The following is a 19808-nucleotide window of genomic DNA, read 5'->3' as shown; positions in this document are numbered from 1 at the left end:
TATTTAAACTCAGTTCTGTCGTAGGTGGATCCAGACCACTGTCCTCTGCCGGGCACAGGACACAGTGCCTCATAGGAAGGCCAGGTGACAGCAGAGCATCAGAACTCTGATGTGTCGTGTTGCACTTGGACGTGTTATGCTCAGTGTCCTGCTGAACGTAATGTTTGCGATACTTCTCTGTGAGTGATTCAACGAGAAACAGTGAGAAATTTGAAAAGACATTTATTGGTACTTAATATTTGAAGGACTAAAGTAAATGCCTGGCTGGGGGTGAGGTGAAGGCAGCAGCTTGGTCAGGTCAAAGTGGTCCCAAACATGATTTTGTCAGTAGTCTCATATATAACAACATGTGGGATGACTGATTCACATCAGCCACATTCACAAAAAGCTACAGTATCAACCAGAACAACAGTTTATTAATTCATAAAGGGAGCCAGCCTAACACACTAAAGTACATGCAGAGGTTGGTCAGCAACTCTTTAGAAAATTCAATATGGAAGGCCTAATTATAATCAAAAGGTTGCCTAGAGAACCTGAAACCAGAAAAGGGGGAGTGAGATGGCTCACTGGAATGACTCATACCTTTTTTTTTTTTAAAGATTTTATTTATTTTTTTCATGAGAGACACACACACACACACAGAGAAGCAGAGACATAAGCAGAGGGAGAAGCAGGCCCCCTGCAGGAAGCCTGATGCGGGACTCAATCCCAGGACGCTGGGATCATGCCCTGAGCCAAAGGCTCAACCACTGAGCCACCCAGACACCCCTGACTCATGCCTTTAAGCCACCAGTACATCCTTCTCCACTGTGGGGACATGCTAGTTTAAGAGACAGGGTGCTCATGTTCTTTGGTCGAGGGCAACTTCTTCCTTAGCTCCGGCCAGTACTGGAGACCCACCAATGAATTCTTCCTTGAAGACTCTACTAGTTCTACGTTGCACACTGGCTGTTCTCTTTTAGTTCACAGTTTTTTCACATGGGGGATGAGACGCAGGAGTTGATGTCACTCTTCTTAGTTACCTCTATCACAACACAATTACAAATGCTTATTGGACGTATTCTGATGGGTCGGTCATTCCTTCCACGATGCATGTATTTCAGTAACATGACTCTTTCAGACAAATTTTCCTGCAAGTGCTTCAGGCACCTGGCTTCATCCCTATGCTCCGAAAAGCAAGTCAAAGACCAAACTGAAAGCAAGTCTGGGTTTGATAGACATGTATAACTGTGGACAGTAGTAAAACAGCATGATGTGTCCCTTCCCTCCTTTAAACCTCTGTAGGAAAAAGAGAGAGAGAAAGAGAAAGAGAGACACTGATTTCAGGATTAGGAAACAGAAGAGATAAAGGAAGCAGGAATAAGCATACAGAAAAGGAAATAGTGTTTTCTGGTGAGTTGCAACCTGTCAGTTGCTCCTGTGTTCTTCCTTAACAAGTGAGGTGTTAGACTTGTTATGAACTAGATCAAATATCCTGGATGTAGATCTAACACATTTTGATGATTTCCATGGGAAAGGTAAGAAAGGTCTGGAACATGGAATGCTGCCAAGGAGGGAGAATCAGGGAGTTGCCCCAGTGGAGAAACTTAACACCTGACGGGCAGGAGGAATAACCTAACCTCACAATGGTGCCAAGGGCTAGACCTGTGGGAGTGGTCACAAGTTCCCATCACAGTACATTCCCGTAGTGATTACATTTTCTAATTCACTTAGTCTAGTAAAATAGGAATTCTAGATAGATTTCTCCCCAGAAAGAGAAAAAGCAGTATTCAGAGAATGTATATAGTCAAATCTAAAGAGATAAAAAAAGTGATTAGTTAGTAAAGGACCTTGTCCATTTTCTACCCTAAACGTGTCAACCTTGGAAATACATTATTCTTTAGGTGAGCTTCGTCTTTTCTTTAATCCAGTTGACATACCGGGACACCTTGGTATATATTCCATACTTCCCTTTCATCGCACACTCTTCACCCCAGCTAATAATCCCAGTTAAGAAACTTATGCCTTCTACTTCGGTGACATGGGGTCCCCCACTATCGCCCTGGCATGAATCTTTACCTCCCTCATGGAAGCCAGCACAGAACATGTTGTTATAAATGGTGAACTTCGTGGACCGAAGGCACGTGGCTCGGTCAACAAGTGGAACTTTAAGGTATTGAAGAATTGAAGCCGATCGCCCTTTGTTGAAGACTCTCCCCCAGCCACTCACATAGCCAGACCCAAATTTGAGGAAGATGTTCGAGTATTCCCTGTCAGCAATGCAAATAGGTGTTACATAGCTGTTCAGCGTTAAGGGCTCATCCAGTTCCAGAAGGGCGATGTCATGGTTGTACTTATTAATAGTTGCATTATAGCTGTGGTGAAGAATAGTGCGAATCACGTTTCGCTTCTGCTCTGTATGTTCCCTCTTCTCGGTGTTATGCTCACCTATGGAAAATAAATTTCTCTTCAGTCACAGGTAGACTTACACATAAACGTATTTGCCAAGGTTTTTGGTATCACTGAATTAACTGGCAGCCAAGTGTCCACAAGCGCAATCTTGGTAAAATGTAATGAGGGCCAATGCATACATTTCAGACCAAAAAACCATTTGGGACCATCATGGAGCTGGTTTGGTCTCCCATGCCGTTGCAAATCTTACATTGTTCAAGTGGTAATGAATCTACCTGTCATGAATTACCCTAGACATTCTTAATATCAAGTATTTTGACCGCTTTTTTTGAGCACAGATCATATATTCATTTGGCCATTCATTCAAAGGTTGTGCCAGGCACTAGAGATACAAAGGTGAATGATAGGACATGGCTTTGGGGAAGGCTCAGTCTGGTGGGGAAATGCACACAGCATACATAATTGTACCCCCGTGAGATGAGTGTTGATATAGGCACACCAACAGAACTACAGGGGGCTTGGAGGATGGAAGAAGTTAGGTTCTGGAAATATGGCTCCTCTAGCATTAGCCCAACTTAGTAGACCTCAGGAAACTATGATGTGCCAATCATACAGAAGACCTAGTAAATACTGCAGATTCCTATCCTTTTTTTGGTTTATTTACCTGCAACTATGGTAATTTTAACATCAGGCTCAATACAGTGGGCTGCAGTTACCACCCATTTTTCATTGATGATGGAACCTCCGCAGAATGCATCAACTTTCCCATTCAAAAGGACCTGTGGAAACAAGATTATGAAACTTCTTACATAATGTGTTTGATCCTGAACAAAATAAATACAGGTGCTGTTGATAGGCAGGGGTGTGTATGTGTGGGGGGGGGGTGGGGGTGGGGATTGGACTCTAGGTGCTGGCAGACCGGAGTGTTTCTGGAAAGTGTCAGCTTTGCACATGAGTTAGTGTTTCTGGAGCGTGATCAAAAAAGCCATTTCTGTAACTATTTTGAGGAGGATGGGCAATGAGAGCCAGGGGGAGCTCTAGAGGAGGCAGATAGGAGGGAATGGCTTCTTTTGGTGATTTGGGGCCCTTGGATTCCTTTTCCAGGTGAGTCAGATTGTCTGAGGGCACACATTGTTTCATGGGAATATGGCAGGTAAATTCCGAAACACACTGACTTGACTCCTCTAGATCCAGAGTTATTATTGAGTCTTCTGTCCCTGCGTGGGGAAATATTGCCACAGGGTGAGTTGGAAGAGAAAAAGTATTGATTGTCCACTGAGGTCTTCTTAAAGCCCTTTTCAAACTATGAATTGAGACCACTGCCCCCCATAAGAGCCGTGCTGACGGGCCTCCGGGCAGTGAGGACCACTTAGCTGCTCGGGCAAAGTGGACAGAGGCGTCTGAGCCTGGGCATTCTTAAAGAAGAGGCCAATCCATTCTTTCATCTGTACATCTATTGTTTTTTTTTAATATAAATTTATTTTTTATTGGTGTTCAATTTGCCAACATATAGAATAACACCCAGTGCTCATCCCATCAAATGCCCCCCTCAGTGCCCGTAACCCAGTCACCCCCATGTACATCTATTGTATGAGCAGAGTGGACAATGAATATTTTTTACCACCTATCTAGATCAGCTTGGAGATTTTCACTTCCAGTGTACCCGAGGCTCTGGGCTGCCTCTTCAGGAAGAAAGTTGAGAAGTATGGACACCAGAGGGCGCACTGAACATTTGGTAAACCCTACGCAGGAGCCGACTGGCTCTTAGGAACTCCTGCCCTTTGACTAAAGCACACCTAGTCTCAGACATAAATCCATTTCTAAACTAAGGAAAGAGAATGGTCAATGCCCTTAAGTGTGAATTTGAGAAGGTCCTAGGGGCATGTTCTAGTGAAGATTCTTTTTGTCCTGAATTCAATTTTTTAGAAAGATTTTATTTATTTGAGAACAAGAGACAGCGAGAGTGAGAGAGAGAGAGCGAGAGAGCGAGCACAAACAGGGGGTAGAGGGAGAAGCAGGTTTCCCATTGAGCAGGGAGCAAGATGTTGGGCTTGATCCCAGGACCCTGAGATCATGATCTGAGCTGAAGGCAGACACTTAACCAACTGAGCCACCCTTGTCCTGAATTCAATTTACTGAATGTCTGCTAAGTCCTAGACACTGAAGCATTGGCCTCCTACCAGGAGACCTCTGGGGCCGACTCACTGCAAGCCTCTGACCCCTTTTTCCACACTTTAGCTTTCTTTCTCATTCTAGTTGCTGCCTATTTCAAAAAGTCGTAAAAATGTAGGAAATCTCACATAATAATATAATAAACACCCATGTAGCCACCCTCCAGACTCAACAGTCTTCTTAATGGTTTTGGACATTTATTGATTGCTTACTATGCACTAATCATTATGCTAAGTGTTTTATGTACATTTAATAATGTGGGGTGATATTAATATATCCATTTACAGATGAGCAAACCGAAGTTTAGATAGGTACATGAACTCCCCTAAGGTCAGTGGTGAAGCTAGGATGCAAACCTTAGTCTGCCTGGCTTGAGAACCTATGCTCATAAGTGTGGTTGGTGGACCAATTAATTGCAATAGAATCATCTGGGATGCTTATAAAATCATTTGAGGGCACTCCTGCCCGAACTTAAATAGAATATTTGGTGGGTGTGACTAAAGGAAATGAAGAGCTCCAGAAAATCCTTATGCATAATTAAGTCTGAGAAATTATGGTTCAGAATTTCCAAGGCTTGGTGACTTTACATTTTAAAAGTGCTCAGTCCACACAAAGCTGGCTACATAATTTGTGGGGTTCAGTGCAAAATGAAAAGGCGAGACCCCTTGTTCAAAAGCTGGGAAGAAACATGCCATTGAAAATCCTTCAATACAATTTTTTTCCTTTCTTCTGTGGTCTCTTGCAATCTACCATGGGTGTTCTTTTAATTTAATTTTTTTTAATTTAATTTTTTTTAAGTAGGCTCCATGCCCAGTGTGGAGCCCAACATGGGGCTTGAACCCATGACCCTGAGATCAAGACTTGAGCTGAGATCAAGAGTCAGATGCTTAACTGACTGAGTTTTAAATTTTACTACTTAATGTCATGCTTCCTCAGGCATGGGGGATATTTGCTGGGAGAGTGCCCAGGAGCTGCACCCTGTGATTTGGCAGGCTGGCACAAAGGCCCTTGGCTGCCAGGTCCCCTCTCCCACCAGCCCCATGCCGCATGGAGGAAGGTAAGTCAGTCTTCCCTTCTCACTGGCCTGCTGCAGTAATTAATTGTGGAGGCATGATTCCCAAGGGATTACAACATCCATACCAGGATGTGCTCAGTACTTAAAACGGAGGTGGGCAAGAGGCTTGCCCCCACCATTCATTCTCCAAATGAACTGTGACAAACTTTTGGTCCTGAGATGTTCTGTGGCCATGTCCCCTCCCAAAATGGCATAGACTGTGTACACCCAACCTCAGCCCTCCCTGCACCTGTGATAGCTGTTGGGGACGAGGAGGGGAGTATGTTACGTGCCCTGGGTTGAGGGTGGCAGTAGTCACTGGGCAGGTATGGGGAGGAAGAGGCAGGCCCAGCCAGGGAACCGGGGGACAAGGGAGTAGGAAGTCAAGAATCCATCCCTAGGAGGTAGGGGAGAGGTTCCAAGCTTCCAGGGCATGGCTGCTCCATTGTCTCATCAGACTTGAGTTCCAAAACACAAAGCATTAAACTCCAAATTTGGGACCCTTCCAAAAACAAGGCCTCATGCAGGTGCGCTGGTTACAAGCTCATGAAGCTGGCCCTGACCCCAAGTGATTTTTAATCACTCAGTAAGTTTGGGTAGCGCTGTCCTATATGGGTCCTGATGGTCACATCTGAAAGCATCCATTCGGGTAACTGGAGTTACAAACTCACATGCATGAGAGAACGGTGCTTTTCTTCTGTATTAGAGGTGCCTGGACATCTCTCAGCTTAATGGGTTGGTTAGGCCAGACTGAATGATATCCATAGCCCCTGGGCACAGAGACTATGATGTAGCTAGTCTGACTCCTGCCAAAGACTTGCTGCCTGGAGCTTCTACTCCTTTCTGGTGGATGGCTGAGAAATATGATTGTGTTCTTTTAAGCCTGAGAGCATTCCCCCCTCCGCCCCCCGCCAATCCCTGATTGGTATTAGAAATTTTAGCAAACATCTTTGCCAAGAAAAAGCCCTAACATATATTTGCATTTAAAGATATTACAAATGACTAGATTTTGGAATGTTTGCTTGGCTACCACAGGATCACAGCTATCTAAATATGAGCTATTTGGGGATGAGCTGTTAGCTTGGCCGAGGACAAGCTCTTGTAAGACATCACTTTGGAAAATGAAGGGAAAAATGGGAAAGCATATGTTCTGAGCAAGGCATCCAAGTTCTGATCTGTCAACCCTTTTCATGTTTGTCTATCCTAATAGGAGCCTGCTTTCTCTCTTTCAGACACATACACAGATGCACAGCAAACACCCACATCCATCTACAAAATACACATTCACATAGCTCTTCTGATGGTGCTCATTGATAATGCCAGCCCAGAGTAGTAGCTGTTGCCCTGTTGGTTCTCTTCCTAACCTTTAACTTGAATTTGGCCTTCCCCTGTGATTTCAATAAACTCTTTTCTCTCTACGTAGTCACCTCCAATTTTACAGTAAAAAAAAAAACAACAATTTTTTTCCTGTTTGCATACTAGTTCTCTCTCATATAAAAAGCAAAACTGGGCAGCCCCGGTTGGCTCAACGGTTTAGCGCCGCCTTCAGCCCAGGGCGTGATCCTGGAGACCTGGGATTGAGTCCCACATCGGGCTCCCTGCATATGGTCTGCTTCTCCCTCTGCCTGTGTCTCTGCCCCTCTCTCTCTGTGTTTCTCATGAATAAATAAATGAAATCTTAAAAAAAGAAAATTAAAAAAAAAGCAAAACTGTTTCTGCATGATATACAGGTTGTTATGCCCACAGGTGTGATTCACCCAGCCATTGGCCCGATTTCATTTTTCTGGGCACAGAAGAGATGCTCATCTTCTTTCTTTCTTTCTTTCTTTCTTTCTTTCTTTCTTTCTTTCTTTCTTTCTTTTCTTTCTTTTTTTTTCCATTTTCGATTTTTAATGGTTAACTAGACTATTCATTAAAGAGATTTCATCAAACCATCCTAGAGAATAATAATCTAAATGTTCTGTCCAAAATAGCTGTGTGGGGCCAAGTGAGAGTACATATGTCATGTTTTTATTTCTCTTAATTGAAACTTCATCATTTGAGGGTTACTTTTTCCAAGTAAGGACATGTCTACAGTCTTAGGCCCTTCATATAAAATCTTTCTCCCAATCCTTCCCCCTTTACAGAAAAAAAAAAGAAAGAAAGAAAAAGTTCTGATTCATACATATGGTAACTGCCTGCTGTTTGCCATAGGGGTGTGTCCTAATCAATGGAAAGGATTGGGTGTGTTGGGGTAGCTGTACAGGTCAAAAGCTCGGGTATGTTTACTGATAGCTTCAGACCAAAGCTGAGAAAAGCTGAGACTGGGGAAGATGTTGAGATGTTTTAAAGATGTTTAGGATTATATGGTCTCATTCATTTGGGGAATATAAAAAATAGTGAAAGGGAATAAAGGGGAAAGGAGAAAAAATGAGTGGGAAATATCAGAAAGGGAGACAGAACATGAGAGACTCCTAACTCTGGGAAACAAACTAGGGGTGGTGGAAGGGGAGGTGGGTGGGGGAATGGGGTGACTGGGTGACGGGCACTGAGGGGGGCACTTGACGGGATGAGCACTGGGTGTTATTCTATATGTTGGCAAATTGAACACCAATAAAAAATAAATTTATAAAATAAAAAAAATAAAGATTGTTTAGGCCAAGAACAGAATTAGGAATACACAGACTACTTCTTCTGACAATTTTCTGGTTAAAACAGTTGAATATTGGCAATTGTATGTGATACAACCTAATACACAGGTTAAGGAAAGCTTCACCACTTGGCTTCCATTGCATTCCATTTTTTCAATCTGTTAGAATGATCTCCAAATTATTAAATGCAGAATAACTATGGCTAATACACAGCTGAGGCCCATGGTAAAATAGAAAATAGAAAGACCAGAAAATACTTCACATTCAAGGCCAGACAGATCCAACCCCAAAACAGAAGAGGTGGGAGACCTCTTGGGGCAAGTTTCTGCGTGCTCAGAATTGTGGGCTGACAGGGTCAAGGGCAAAGGCCCAAAACCAAATTAAAGCTTTAGAAAGTCCAGGACGGGGGTGTTGCTTTCTCAAATCTCTCTTTCAGACTGTTGATGAAGGTGATCTGGTAGTACAGGTGTTTTGATTTTGCTTTTATTTCTAAGGTTCAAAGGTTTTCATGGCTTCCCTACGTAATTGTATGAAATTGGAGTCCGGCTTTAGTATTGCACTCTAAGGAGGTGGTCACTCTAGGAAATATCCTGTGTCCTTATGTAGTGCACTTTGCCCTGGGGCTTCCTTTCCAGGATCCTCAAATGTCCGTGCAGAGTCCCTGCGCCCTCTTCCTTGCACTCTCCAGGGGCTCTGAGCCCTCCGCCCTCATCTGGCCTCCTGGCCTCCACCAGGCCTCCACTACTGCAGGGAGGTTAGAGGTCAGGTGAGTCCACCTGCGTGCCTGCAGCCTTAGGGATCCAGGCGTGGGGGCGTGGCCAAGGGGTTATGGGACACGTCAGGGCCTGGCCTGACCTGGGAGTGGGGGGGAGATGGGAAGATGGGGGGGTAGGCCCAGTGCGGCTTCACCTCCAGCCCGCAAGCTGAAAGTCCTCGAATATAAGGTAAGGCTTGAACGTGGCCATGGCCACCCTCGAGCTCGGGGAAGGCGAACCTCACTCCTTAGGGTCTCAAACCTGGGTGGGGGGGCGGTGGTCCTCTGGCCTGCTCTAATCTCCTACCAGACGAACCAAGGCCGTGGACGCTCTCCCCACGGGTTTATCAGGCCCGTGCTGTCCCCAGCTCTTCAAGTTAACAGTTCACCAAACATTTGTTGAAAGTTTCCTCCCAAAGCTGCCCAGCCCCCCACAGTCACTGTGGCTTTGTTATCCGGAGCCAGGATCTGCCTGCCTGCAACTTTGACCCATAAGCCCTCAAAGCAAAAGTCGCCTTGTCCCTTCCCCTGTGGCCCCTTGGCTCTCGCAAACAGCTGACTTAGACCTTTTCCTTAGCGCCCTAAACCTTTCCAGCTTGATGCCATTCATTACTCCTGATGAAAGTGACCTCCCTTTGTCCTTCCCGCGATTTGTTCATGCAGGTGGTTGCTTTATCTCCTGCCCCCCACCCTTATGGGAAGCATGGAAATTTGGAATCCTATCTGGGTAATATTCCTAAGCTGTTCCATATTTCCGAGCCATAAATTACTGTTTGGCCATGGAAACCCCAGCTGTTGCTTGCTTTCTCTTGATGCTTTGCCTGCAATCAAATCCAGTATAAATCAAGTCAAGTATCAAACCTTGCGGATAAGCCGGGATGTGGAGCTGGCTCATCCACAAATGACAGATTCTGGCTTGTTTCATTTCCTGTTTCATCTTTGAAAGTGACTTTTGTACACTCAGTTTATCTCCTGGTTTTGAAAATCAGGAACCTTTTGTGAGAAAGTGGGTAGAGGTGGGTGTGGAGAGACAGCTCTTGGGCGGGAAGGAAACAGTGCAGAAGTATGACAGGGTCTTCCTCAAGTACACTAGAAAGTAGTTCAGCTCTTCACCTTTGGAAAAGACTAAAACTTAGTGCTTTGTGCCTACTTTATGTGGATGAAATAGGGAGTGAACATGTGCATGAGTGGTCTTGAACATTCTAGATGATCTTAACTAGGCTTGATGGGAAAGAGTCAATAGGTATACTAACTGTATAAGTGTGCAATGAGGGGGACATGAAAGGATTTGGAATGATGTGTATCATTTTTATCCTCTTCCTTACTGCTGCAACTGCAACCATCATCTAATGGTCTCTTCTGCTTAAAATAAAAAAAAAAAGCTTGCTAGAGTAACTGAAATTCCTATTAGGAAAGACTTGTGTTGTTAAAATATTGGCAAGCATCTGGCTTAACGGGGGTGGGTGGAGAATGGAAAGATTATGTGACTCAATTGAGACTTTATTACCCTCATCGCCTTTTAGCTCTTATTGAAGTATTTTTGCCAATTTCGTTTCTGGGTTGACAAGGGGACAATGCTAAGCCCGCAATGTGTGCATCCTGGGATATATATATTTTTTTAATCCTGGGGCTTTTTTTTTTTTTAAAGAGGAGTCATCTTTTAGCTAATAAAACACCCCTGGGTTAGTGGATCCTCCACTCTGGGGACTACTTTATGTCCCACAGTCACAAGGAAGATAATTATTAAAAAGTAGGATCTTTTCCAACCACCTATCCATGGAAGTTGGATACATAATGAATGAGAGTGCACAAGAACACAAATAGTAAAATTTGATAGAATTAGATACATGGATGTTAAATAGAATGAAAGCATAATTAGAGTGGCTGTATCCAGCAGCAATTGTTCAAGGAAAGGTCAGTGGAGAAGGTCAGTCTTATGAAGAGTCATGAGAGAGAATAAAGATGTGGATGAAGGAAGCAGCGCTGGTAGGATGCCTAAATAGAAGAGAGAGGAGGTATAAAGAAACACACAGTGTATTTTATTGGCTGTAAGATCAAGTCCGACAAATATTCCTAAAAGCAGAGCTAAGGTAAGAGAATGGAAAGGAAAGTCTTGGTTGTGATGGTCTATCTCCCTTCAGTACCGTTCTCTACCGTGTCTGTGCCAAGCCCTACCCCAGGTACATGTTCAGTATCTTATCCATTATATTGGAAAATGTCAGGCATTCTCAAGAATCCTGAGTAGATACATAGTGTCAGAGAATTCCAGTGGTGTTAAACCTGGGACATTTACCTGATCCTGCCTTAAATCGTTACTGGTTGGATGATTAAAAAATCTTCGAAGCTACTGGTTCCTGGTGGCAAAAGTTCAGACCTCAGTAGAGAAAATATTTTGGAGTGAAGCATCTTGAAATAGTCACAAAATATATGATTGTGGCTACTAGGGAGTTTTTAGTTAGACTAAACTATTATAAGCACTGTCCAATAGAACTTTCTGCAATGAGGGAAATGTTCCGTATCTGTGCTGTCTAGTACCATAGCCACCAGCCATATGTGGCTTTTGTGCACTTGAAATGTGGCAGGTGTGACTGAGATACATTTTTAATTTTACTTAAGGGTAGTTATTTAGATCTAAATAGCTACATGTGGTTGGTAGTTACGTTATTGGATGGCACCACTTTATATAAGGACCAGCCTGGCTCCTTGCCTCTGGGCCCCACTTCTCTCAGGTGGAATCACTTAAACGTTAGCTGTAGGTCAATTACAAATTTTGCTACAGATCTAGCTCTTGGTTGTTGCCTCAGACATGTGCACAGTTGATTCTCATGTGGGTTGTTTGCAGATCACACCTGGAGAAATGTGGGACTAGGTACCATGAGTTTATGGTTTGGTTCCTTTGGTTTCAAATTGTAGTGTGCATCACCGGAAGGGCTTGTTAACTAGCACACGAGTTGCCATCCCCCCAGAGATTGGGCTTCTGTAGATCTGGGGTATGGCAGGAAAATTTGCATTGCTAACAAGTTTTCAGGTGATTCTGATGCTAGCACACTTTGAGCCTTGGGTCAAGCCCCTATTTCAGACCCTAGTTCCAGTAACCCAGTTCTTGTTTTACTCCTATGTGAGTCCTTTTAAAAATCCCTTCAAAATAATCCAGTTTCTCTGGACCTGGAGATTTTCTCTCACCAGTTCTCCCACAAGCTGAAGTAGTACCCTGAACCCCAGTATCTGTGACCTCACTTCTAGACTTCCCAATTGCATGTCTGGAATCCTGCTATGCTTTTCTTGGTGTCAGACTCTCCTTGACCCTGTCTGGTAGCTGTCTCCAGACTTCTGGTTCACTCGCTCTCCACCACTGAGGGCTTCTTCATATTGCCTAGTGCTCAAACTTGCCTAAACACTTCCCTCGCCCCAGTAGGTCTGTCTGGTGCCCTAGACTCAGCCCCCACCTGGCCTGTCCCTTGCCCTCTGGGCTCCAGTTTTGACACACCATTAATATAGAGTACCTGCCAAGGGAATTGACCTGGTTTGGCATCTTTTCCACCAACAACTCGAGTGAAGTCGTTAAGCGGTTGGGTGACGTTATCCAAAATTTTTTCCACTTCAGTTGAATTTTCATAGTCCATATTGGAAAAAAGAGTTTCAGCACGGGTGCGTGTCATAGAAATGTGAGGGACAGAAACTCTTCCACATGGAAATGGCACTAGAAAGATGGGGAAAAAATTTAGTATTCTGATATTTTTCATTGGCAAGCGGAACGTGTATTACAGAAATCGAGAATGAGGCCTATCCTTGTCACTTCTGAGAAGCAGGCCCATCAATATTTTTAAAATCTAATCAATGAATATAGTCTCAAACTAAAAGGTTAATTGCATTATTTTCATGGAAAGTTTTCAAACCCTTCATGAAAAGAACATTTGGCTCAGGAATCCATCATCTTCACGGAAATAGAATAGGTGTTCCAGAATCAAATTTTGTAAGAGTTTTATAAAGTCTAATGACTTTGTTTTGTTTCTTTACTAAAAAGTCTTACTCCCAAGTACTGTCCTTAAATGGTATTCTGATGACTGTTGCCCTGTAACTTTAACTTTAGAACTAGGTAAATGGGACTTCTGTGGTTCATTGTGAGCCAGGCTTTCTTTTGTAGACTAGAATGCTTTCTAGACTCCAAGGTGGGTTTAGGGATATGCTGGGAAGAAATCATGATTTAATTATTTCATTTGGTTAAGTATTAACTGAATAAATTGTTGAGGTGCCTAGCTGGCTCAGTTGGAAGAGCATGTGGCTCTTGATATGGGGGTCATGAGTTTGAGCCCCACTTTGAGTGTAGGGATTACTAAACTTAAAAAAAAAAAAACCCTTTAACCAAAGAAATTACTAATATGATTATCACAGCCACATCCACATGGGAACTGGCCACCTTTTTTAACCTTGGGTCAGTTTATTTCCTAAAGACAAGAAATTGTCTACTGATACATTGGGGACAACCAGAATGGAAATTTGTAGTCAAGCAAAGTCACCTCACATTTCATTTTCATTTCTCACTTTCCTTCTAGTCACATTCCTTATAACAGACATTTCTATAGCAACCAGCTGCAGCAAAGTATCATGAAGACAGCATGTGGTTGGGAAAACAGGAAATTAGTTCAAAATACTTATGTATAAATATACATCATCAACAATGGCTGGAGAAAAGGGACCATTACTATTGAAAGGCAAGAAAGTTTATTTTAGGTTTGGCCTACTTACTCTGCTAAAGATAAAGCTATATTCAAATATAACACTTAATAGTTGGAGGTGGTTCTCAGTTCTTTTTTTTTCCTATCTAACATAGAAGGGCTCATAAGGGTTTAGCTACTATGCCATCTGTCTACACTGGAAGTTAGATTTTGAAGGTTAAAACATATAGATCTTTTTCTCCGGAGCTGGGCAAGCTGTGAAGCAGTGTATGTGAAGAACTAGGCAGAAGGATGGGTGGCTAGGTCCCTGAAGCATTAGAGTCTCTTCATTTTAGTTGAAATAGCATGTACACTCTTGGCTTCTGTCCTTTCTTTAATTTCCTCTGCCGGGTGCTTTGGTGAGATAGGTATCGAACCCAGTTACAGAGGAATGGTGCATGATTTAATGTACCAATTTAATATCAGGCTTTGAAAATGCAAAAGAAATTATATCTAGTTTGCTTCAAAAGGGCCCCTCATTTATCAAATATAATTGATCCTGCGGAGACTACTTTAAAAAAATTTTTTTAATCAAAGTTTCTATTGCTTCATTTCAGAGAAGAGCAATAGGAGCGTGGAGTGGAGATGTTCTGAATATACTAGTCAGCTGTCAACACGGTAGCCTGGTTGACATGACTGGGAAACATTGTTTTGTCCACTGCTGTATGGACTGTGTTGGTCAGCCTGGCACAACTTGAAACAGATGATTGTCAGAACTGTTCTGATGCCAAGTGTGTAAACTCAGCCCGAGACCCAAGGATAGGAAATAACTTTGTCAGGGTAAGCCAGTCACACCCTGACACAATCATGCTTAACATTTGCCATTCCTTGTACTAGAAGCCTATCAGTCAATCATTTATGTGTCTTTTATGGTCTGCGACTACTATAGTAATTTGACTTGATGAATTACAAATATACAGAGGTCTCATAAATTGATTGCTTCATGGTCTAAAAGAAAAAAAAAGGACACGGAAAAGAATTCAGACTGAGAACAATTACAGAACTTCTATTTAAAATGATGATGATGATAAATAAATAAATAAATAAATAAATAAATAAATAAATAAATAAATAAATAAAATGATGATACAATTTGAAAAATTGTCCAATTCAAGCTACTAATCTGTTCTATGATTTTAAAAGGAAGTAGAAACAAACAGGGTTTATGAAAGTATGTGAACTAGTTAAAATACTGAAGGTTCAAATATAGGTTTGGAGAGTGTTAAAAAAACTTTATTAGATTCTGACCTGCTGGTTCACAGGACCTTTGGTCTTCCGCAAGTTGGTATCCCGTAGTACAGGAACAAACCACCTTGTTATCGGGGCCCAATTTACAAAACTGCTTGCATCTGCCATTCTTAATGTTGCATGTTACATCTGAAAGAAAGCAAAATCAACAGTAACAGCATCATTTCACATGCATTTCTCAAGAGTACATGAAACCAGTGACTCATGTATAGGTCAAGTGTAAGCAGGGAGCATTCATGGAAAGAGGCTTGGGAGCCTTGAGCTGAGAGTAGAAAGAAAGATAAAATTCTTGGGGGGATCCCTGGATGGCTCAGTGGTTTAGTGCCTGCCTTCAGCCCAGGGCGTGATCCTGGAGACCCGGGATCGAGTCCCACGTCGGGCTCCCTGCATGGAGCCTGCTCCTCCCTCTGCCTGTGTCTCTGCCTCTCTCTCTCTCTCTCTGTCTCTCATGAATAAATAAATAAAATCTTAAAAAAATCTTAATAAGGTATAAAAATGGCATAATATGTTTGGTTTGGCATAAACTGAAGGTTTGTGTCTTCTACTTTCACTAAATCTTAGACTGCAATTTTAAGACACTGTTTATGAGAGGATAGGATATATTCAGAGAAGTCCCCAAAGCTTCAGGGTGAATTTTTACAAAGTGTGTGCACCTGTTTAAACACTAAACGGATCAATGCATAGGTCATTATCCACATCCCAGAAGCTCCCCCAATGCCCCCTCCACCACTACACACTAGCCCTCTGTTCCAAACTTGCCATCCATTACCAAATCCTGAGAGTGAATTTGCCTGTCGTTGAACTTTATATAAATAGCAGCTCACACTCCTCTGTGTCTTTCATTTAACCCTTTGTGAGATTCATCCGTGTTATTTGTAAACAACAGTGGTTCATTTGCATGCTGTGTAGTGTTCCATTGTGCGACTATTACTGTCTGTATGCATTTTACTGCTGATGAATAGTTGAGTTTCCAGTTTTTGGCTCTTAGATATAATGCTCTAATGAACATTCTTAATACGTATCTTTTGGTAGCATATGCATGAATACTGGGTATGTGCTTATGAGTGCAATTATGGATCATATGTTCAGGTTTAGTAGATATTGCCAAGCAGTTTTCTGAAATAATTGTACATATTTAAATTCCCACCATCAGTGTGTGAGAGTTCCAGTTCTTGGACATATGTATTGCAGGTTTCTTCTCCCACTCTGACTTGCCTTTTTGTCCTAAAATAGTATATTTTGCTGAATAGAAGTTCATAGCTTTTTTTTTTTTTTTTTTAAGATTCATTTTAGAGAGAGTGAGCAAGTGGCGGGAGGGTGTGCAGAGGGACAGGGAGAGAAAGAATCTCAAGCAGACTCCCTGCTGAGTGTGGAGCCTGATGCATGTTTTGATCTCATGACCCTGAGATCATGACCTGAACTGAAATCAAGAGTCGGACGCTTAATGAATTGAGCCACTCAGGTGCCCCACCAAAATTCATAATTTTAATATAATCCAGTTTATCTAAACACACTTGAAGCTGGCTGATATGGGTATATATCCACACAAGAGAATGAAATCAGGTCCTTTAAGGTGGCTAAATGCCAAAGACATTATGTGTGGGCAATGATGAGCATTAGTGGCTCACATTTTCTGTACTTTCCTATATAATCTCCCTTATTAATATGAAGTGTTGTTCTTTGTCTCTTGTAATGCTTTTTGTCTTGGATTCTATTTTGTCTGATATTAAGATTGCTTCACCAGTTTCTTTTTGTTACCTTTTACCTGAAAATTTTTTTATATCCCTTAATTTTAGCCTCCTGGTGTAATTTTATTTTAGGTATCTCTTTTGTGAACAGCATACAATTTGATTTTTTGAAAAAGATTTTATTTATTTATTCATTCATGAGAGACACAGAGAGAGGCAGAGGCAGAGGGAGAAGCAGGCTCCACGCAGGGAGCCCGATGCAGGACTCGATCCTGGAACTCCAGGATCACACCCTGAGCCAAAGGCAGACACTTAACCACTGAGCCACCCAGGTATCCCTACAATTCGATTTTTAACTCCAGACTGAAAATTGCCATTAATCTCAATTTACATTAATTCTGATTTCTGATATATTTGGCTTATTCCTGCCATCTTATTTTGTATTTTTTTGATTACTGTGCTTTCCCTTTGCTTCTCCTATGCAGTCTCAATAACAGGAAGTAGCATGGTTCAGGGCTGGCCAGCTGAGACCTGTTGAGTTAAGAGAAATAGGCTCTGCCCTTGGACCTATTTCTGTCTCTAGAGCAGCACAGGAACACTATGAATAGGAGATACCTTACCCCTTACCTACCTGTTCAACAACAGAAATGCTCACTTGTTGGTATAATGAGAACATGGAAAGTTTGAAAATGAGTGACTATTAGACACCTCCTACGTGCCACCTTAGTTTCTCTCAGCCTCATGGAGTGTCTGTGCCAGCACTGTGGCCATCAGCTCTGCATCGACTTCTCCTGACCTCATACAGGTGCAACCTTAGATTGCCTTGGCTCCTATCTGCACTATGAGCCCCACTCACTATGTGGCACTTCCCTGTTGATGCTGAGGCATGGGATGCCGTATCACCCCTCCGGATGCCCCAGTGAGTACAACCTGGAGATGTGGGGGGAGTTAACAGCCCCTTGGCTAAACTTTCAACCACTGGGAGACAGATGCTGATGGACAAATTCTTTCACCCTTCTCCCCTTGCAGATGGACAGTCCGAGGCCAATTCCTATGGCTCCTTGGAAAACAGTCCCAGGAGACCTAGCAATCAGTTGCAGATGAGGAGAGAGGACTCTTTCTATGAGTTCTCCTTTCTGCTCTCACTCTCTTGTCCCTTACTCTTGCTCCCTAGGTTTACGCACCCTACTAAATGAGCTCGAGTCACAGACTCGTGTGTGTGTGTGTGTGTGTGTGTGTGTGTGTGTGTGTGTGTGTGTAGGGGGGAGGGGATCCAGGCTAACCGTGTGACTATATGGTTTTGGAGTATATTATAGATTCTTGAGTGTCAGATCTAAATTTTCTAATTCTATTTTATATAGGCTAGCATAGGTTAATGTAATAATTTGCTCATGTTCCTTACTGACACTTTAGGAATTGAGGGGAGGCAAATCAACTTTTGCCAGGTAGGCAAAGGAACCAGCCTGAGCTTTAACCTTTGCTTCCAGTAATCCTCTAAGTGCATGAGCCAAAAAGATGGCACTTGGTCCTTCGTATTTATTTTTTAAAAGACCTTTCTCCTTACTCATGGTGATAACATCCCTGGCTCTTTTCATGTTATTGGTTATCATTTTGTTGTTACAAAGCAATACTGAAGTGTTCAGCCAAATCAAATACCACCTGTAGAGAGTGTTCAGTCAATATGAGATTGTGGTAAGTTAACAGAGGTAGGTGGTAGGTACAGCTTGGTTTGGTTCAGGGCATGCACAATGGGAATGAATAAACTCAGTGTGGCTTTCCCAATTCTGATTCTGTGTCTTTGGCTAAAGGAACTAGACCTGTCCACCATTTTCCTCATTTGTCACTTTTCTTTATGGCTTGGGTTGTGTGTGCAGTGGGAAATACTGCTGTCCAAATTGGCAGTCTTTTTCTCTCAGATAAAGGACTCAGGATTCTGGAAATAAAATAATAGCACAGGGAATTCCAGTGGAGAGGTCCTTAGTCTAGGATCTAAGGAACAGTCACTATGGGACTCATGCTTTATTGAGCAGTTAGATGTCAGGCACTGTGTTGGGTATGGGTTCTCCTTGGTCCTGGGGCCAGTCTCTGTGCCTAGAATATCTGTTGAGCCTCTCAAAGCATCTGTTCTTTTCCCTTTATGTTAGCCCAGACACTTTTTTGTAATTCCACTCATGCCTACTACCAAAGTTATCCTGTTCTGTTTATTTTACTTTGCCTTCTTCATCTTCCCTCCTGTATTCAGTGATGTGAAAACCAAAGCTTGGACAAGAGATGTTCTATTTAACAAGCTTACCATAGAATATGCTGGTATTCAGCTAAACTCAAGATATTTTCTTTTCTCCAGTCCACAGAAATATTCAGTCAATAGGAGTGTGGTGTTTACGGAGTGTTACCAAAGCGGAAAAAGTGCTTATGTACTTGTGATTTTTTTTTCCCTCTCTATCCTATTTTACTGTGGGTAGATGCCTCTTGTACTCTTTAGAGGTGACAGAATGACCCAAGTCCTTACAGATCTTGTTATGTCTGGAAAGGCCTCAGATGTGATGTGTAAATGGGGACATACAGTGGTCATTATTCTAACCAAAGGGACACAATAGCCAATTAGTTGTTATTCTTTTAACTAGAAAGCATGCCCTGAATGTTTGTACCTCTTTCTCCTGGAGAAGAGCCTGATGAGCAAGGGCAAAGGAAAATAACAAGATCTTAACACTGGAAATCTCCCTGTTTTTTCCCCCAAGACAAAGGTGAGGCAAGAAGCTTGGGGCTTCAGTGTTCTATGAACTGCTATCTAGTAGCCTTTGAGGTCAATCTGTAGATCAATTTGAAGCAACAGCTTAAGTGGGAGTTTGTATATGCTTTTGCTTTCCTCTAGTGTCTGAGATAAAAAGAATTTTGAGAGCATTCCCGCTTTGTCTCTGACTTGCACCAAGGGGATGTTTCTAGACTTTGATCTGGGAGGCTGGGGGAGATGAATGTTTCCTAGAGGCCAGATGTGATGGTAGATGCAGTTCAACTGCAGAGCCCCTTACCAAACCAAAATGTGGGGAATCTGAGGCCTGAGGTGGTGGCAGCTGTAGACTTACCACTTCTGCTGTGTGGCCCATAGCTTCACGTGAGTAGCAAAACCTCTGTGTTTGTATTTACCTTCCTCAGGGT

At 42.6% G+C, this 19808-nt stretch overlaps 1 protein-coding gene across 1 annotated transcript in view; it reads right to left on the bottom strand.

Moving 5' to 3' along the window:
- Window positions 1-205: 205 nt before the first annotated feature.
- F9 (coagulation factor IX) overlaps window positions 206-19808 on the bottom strand; it is a 32490-nt gene continuing 12887 nt past the window's right edge. Inside the window, exons 5-8 of the mRNA XM_025460882.3 lie at window positions 14965-15093; window positions 12505-12701; window positions 3056-3170; window positions 206-2427 (exon numbers count right to left, since the gene is read on the bottom strand). Of these exons, the coding sequence (XP_025316667.1) occupies window positions 1880-2427; window positions 3056-3170; window positions 12505-12701; window positions 14965-15093 (989 nt within the window). The 3' untranslated portion in view covers window positions 206-1879. The remainder of the gene's footprint in view (window positions 2428-3055; window positions 3171-12504; window positions 12702-14964; window positions 15094-19808) is intronic.

Source organism: Canis lupus, chromosome X, assembly GCF_003254725.2.
Source record: "Canis lupus dingo isolate Sandy chromosome X, ASM325472v2, whole genome shotgun sequence".
Lineage (NCBI taxonomy): Eukaryota > Metazoa > Chordata > Mammalia > Carnivora > Canidae > Canis > Canis lupus.
This window is presented reverse-complemented; position numbering and strand designations above follow the sequence as displayed.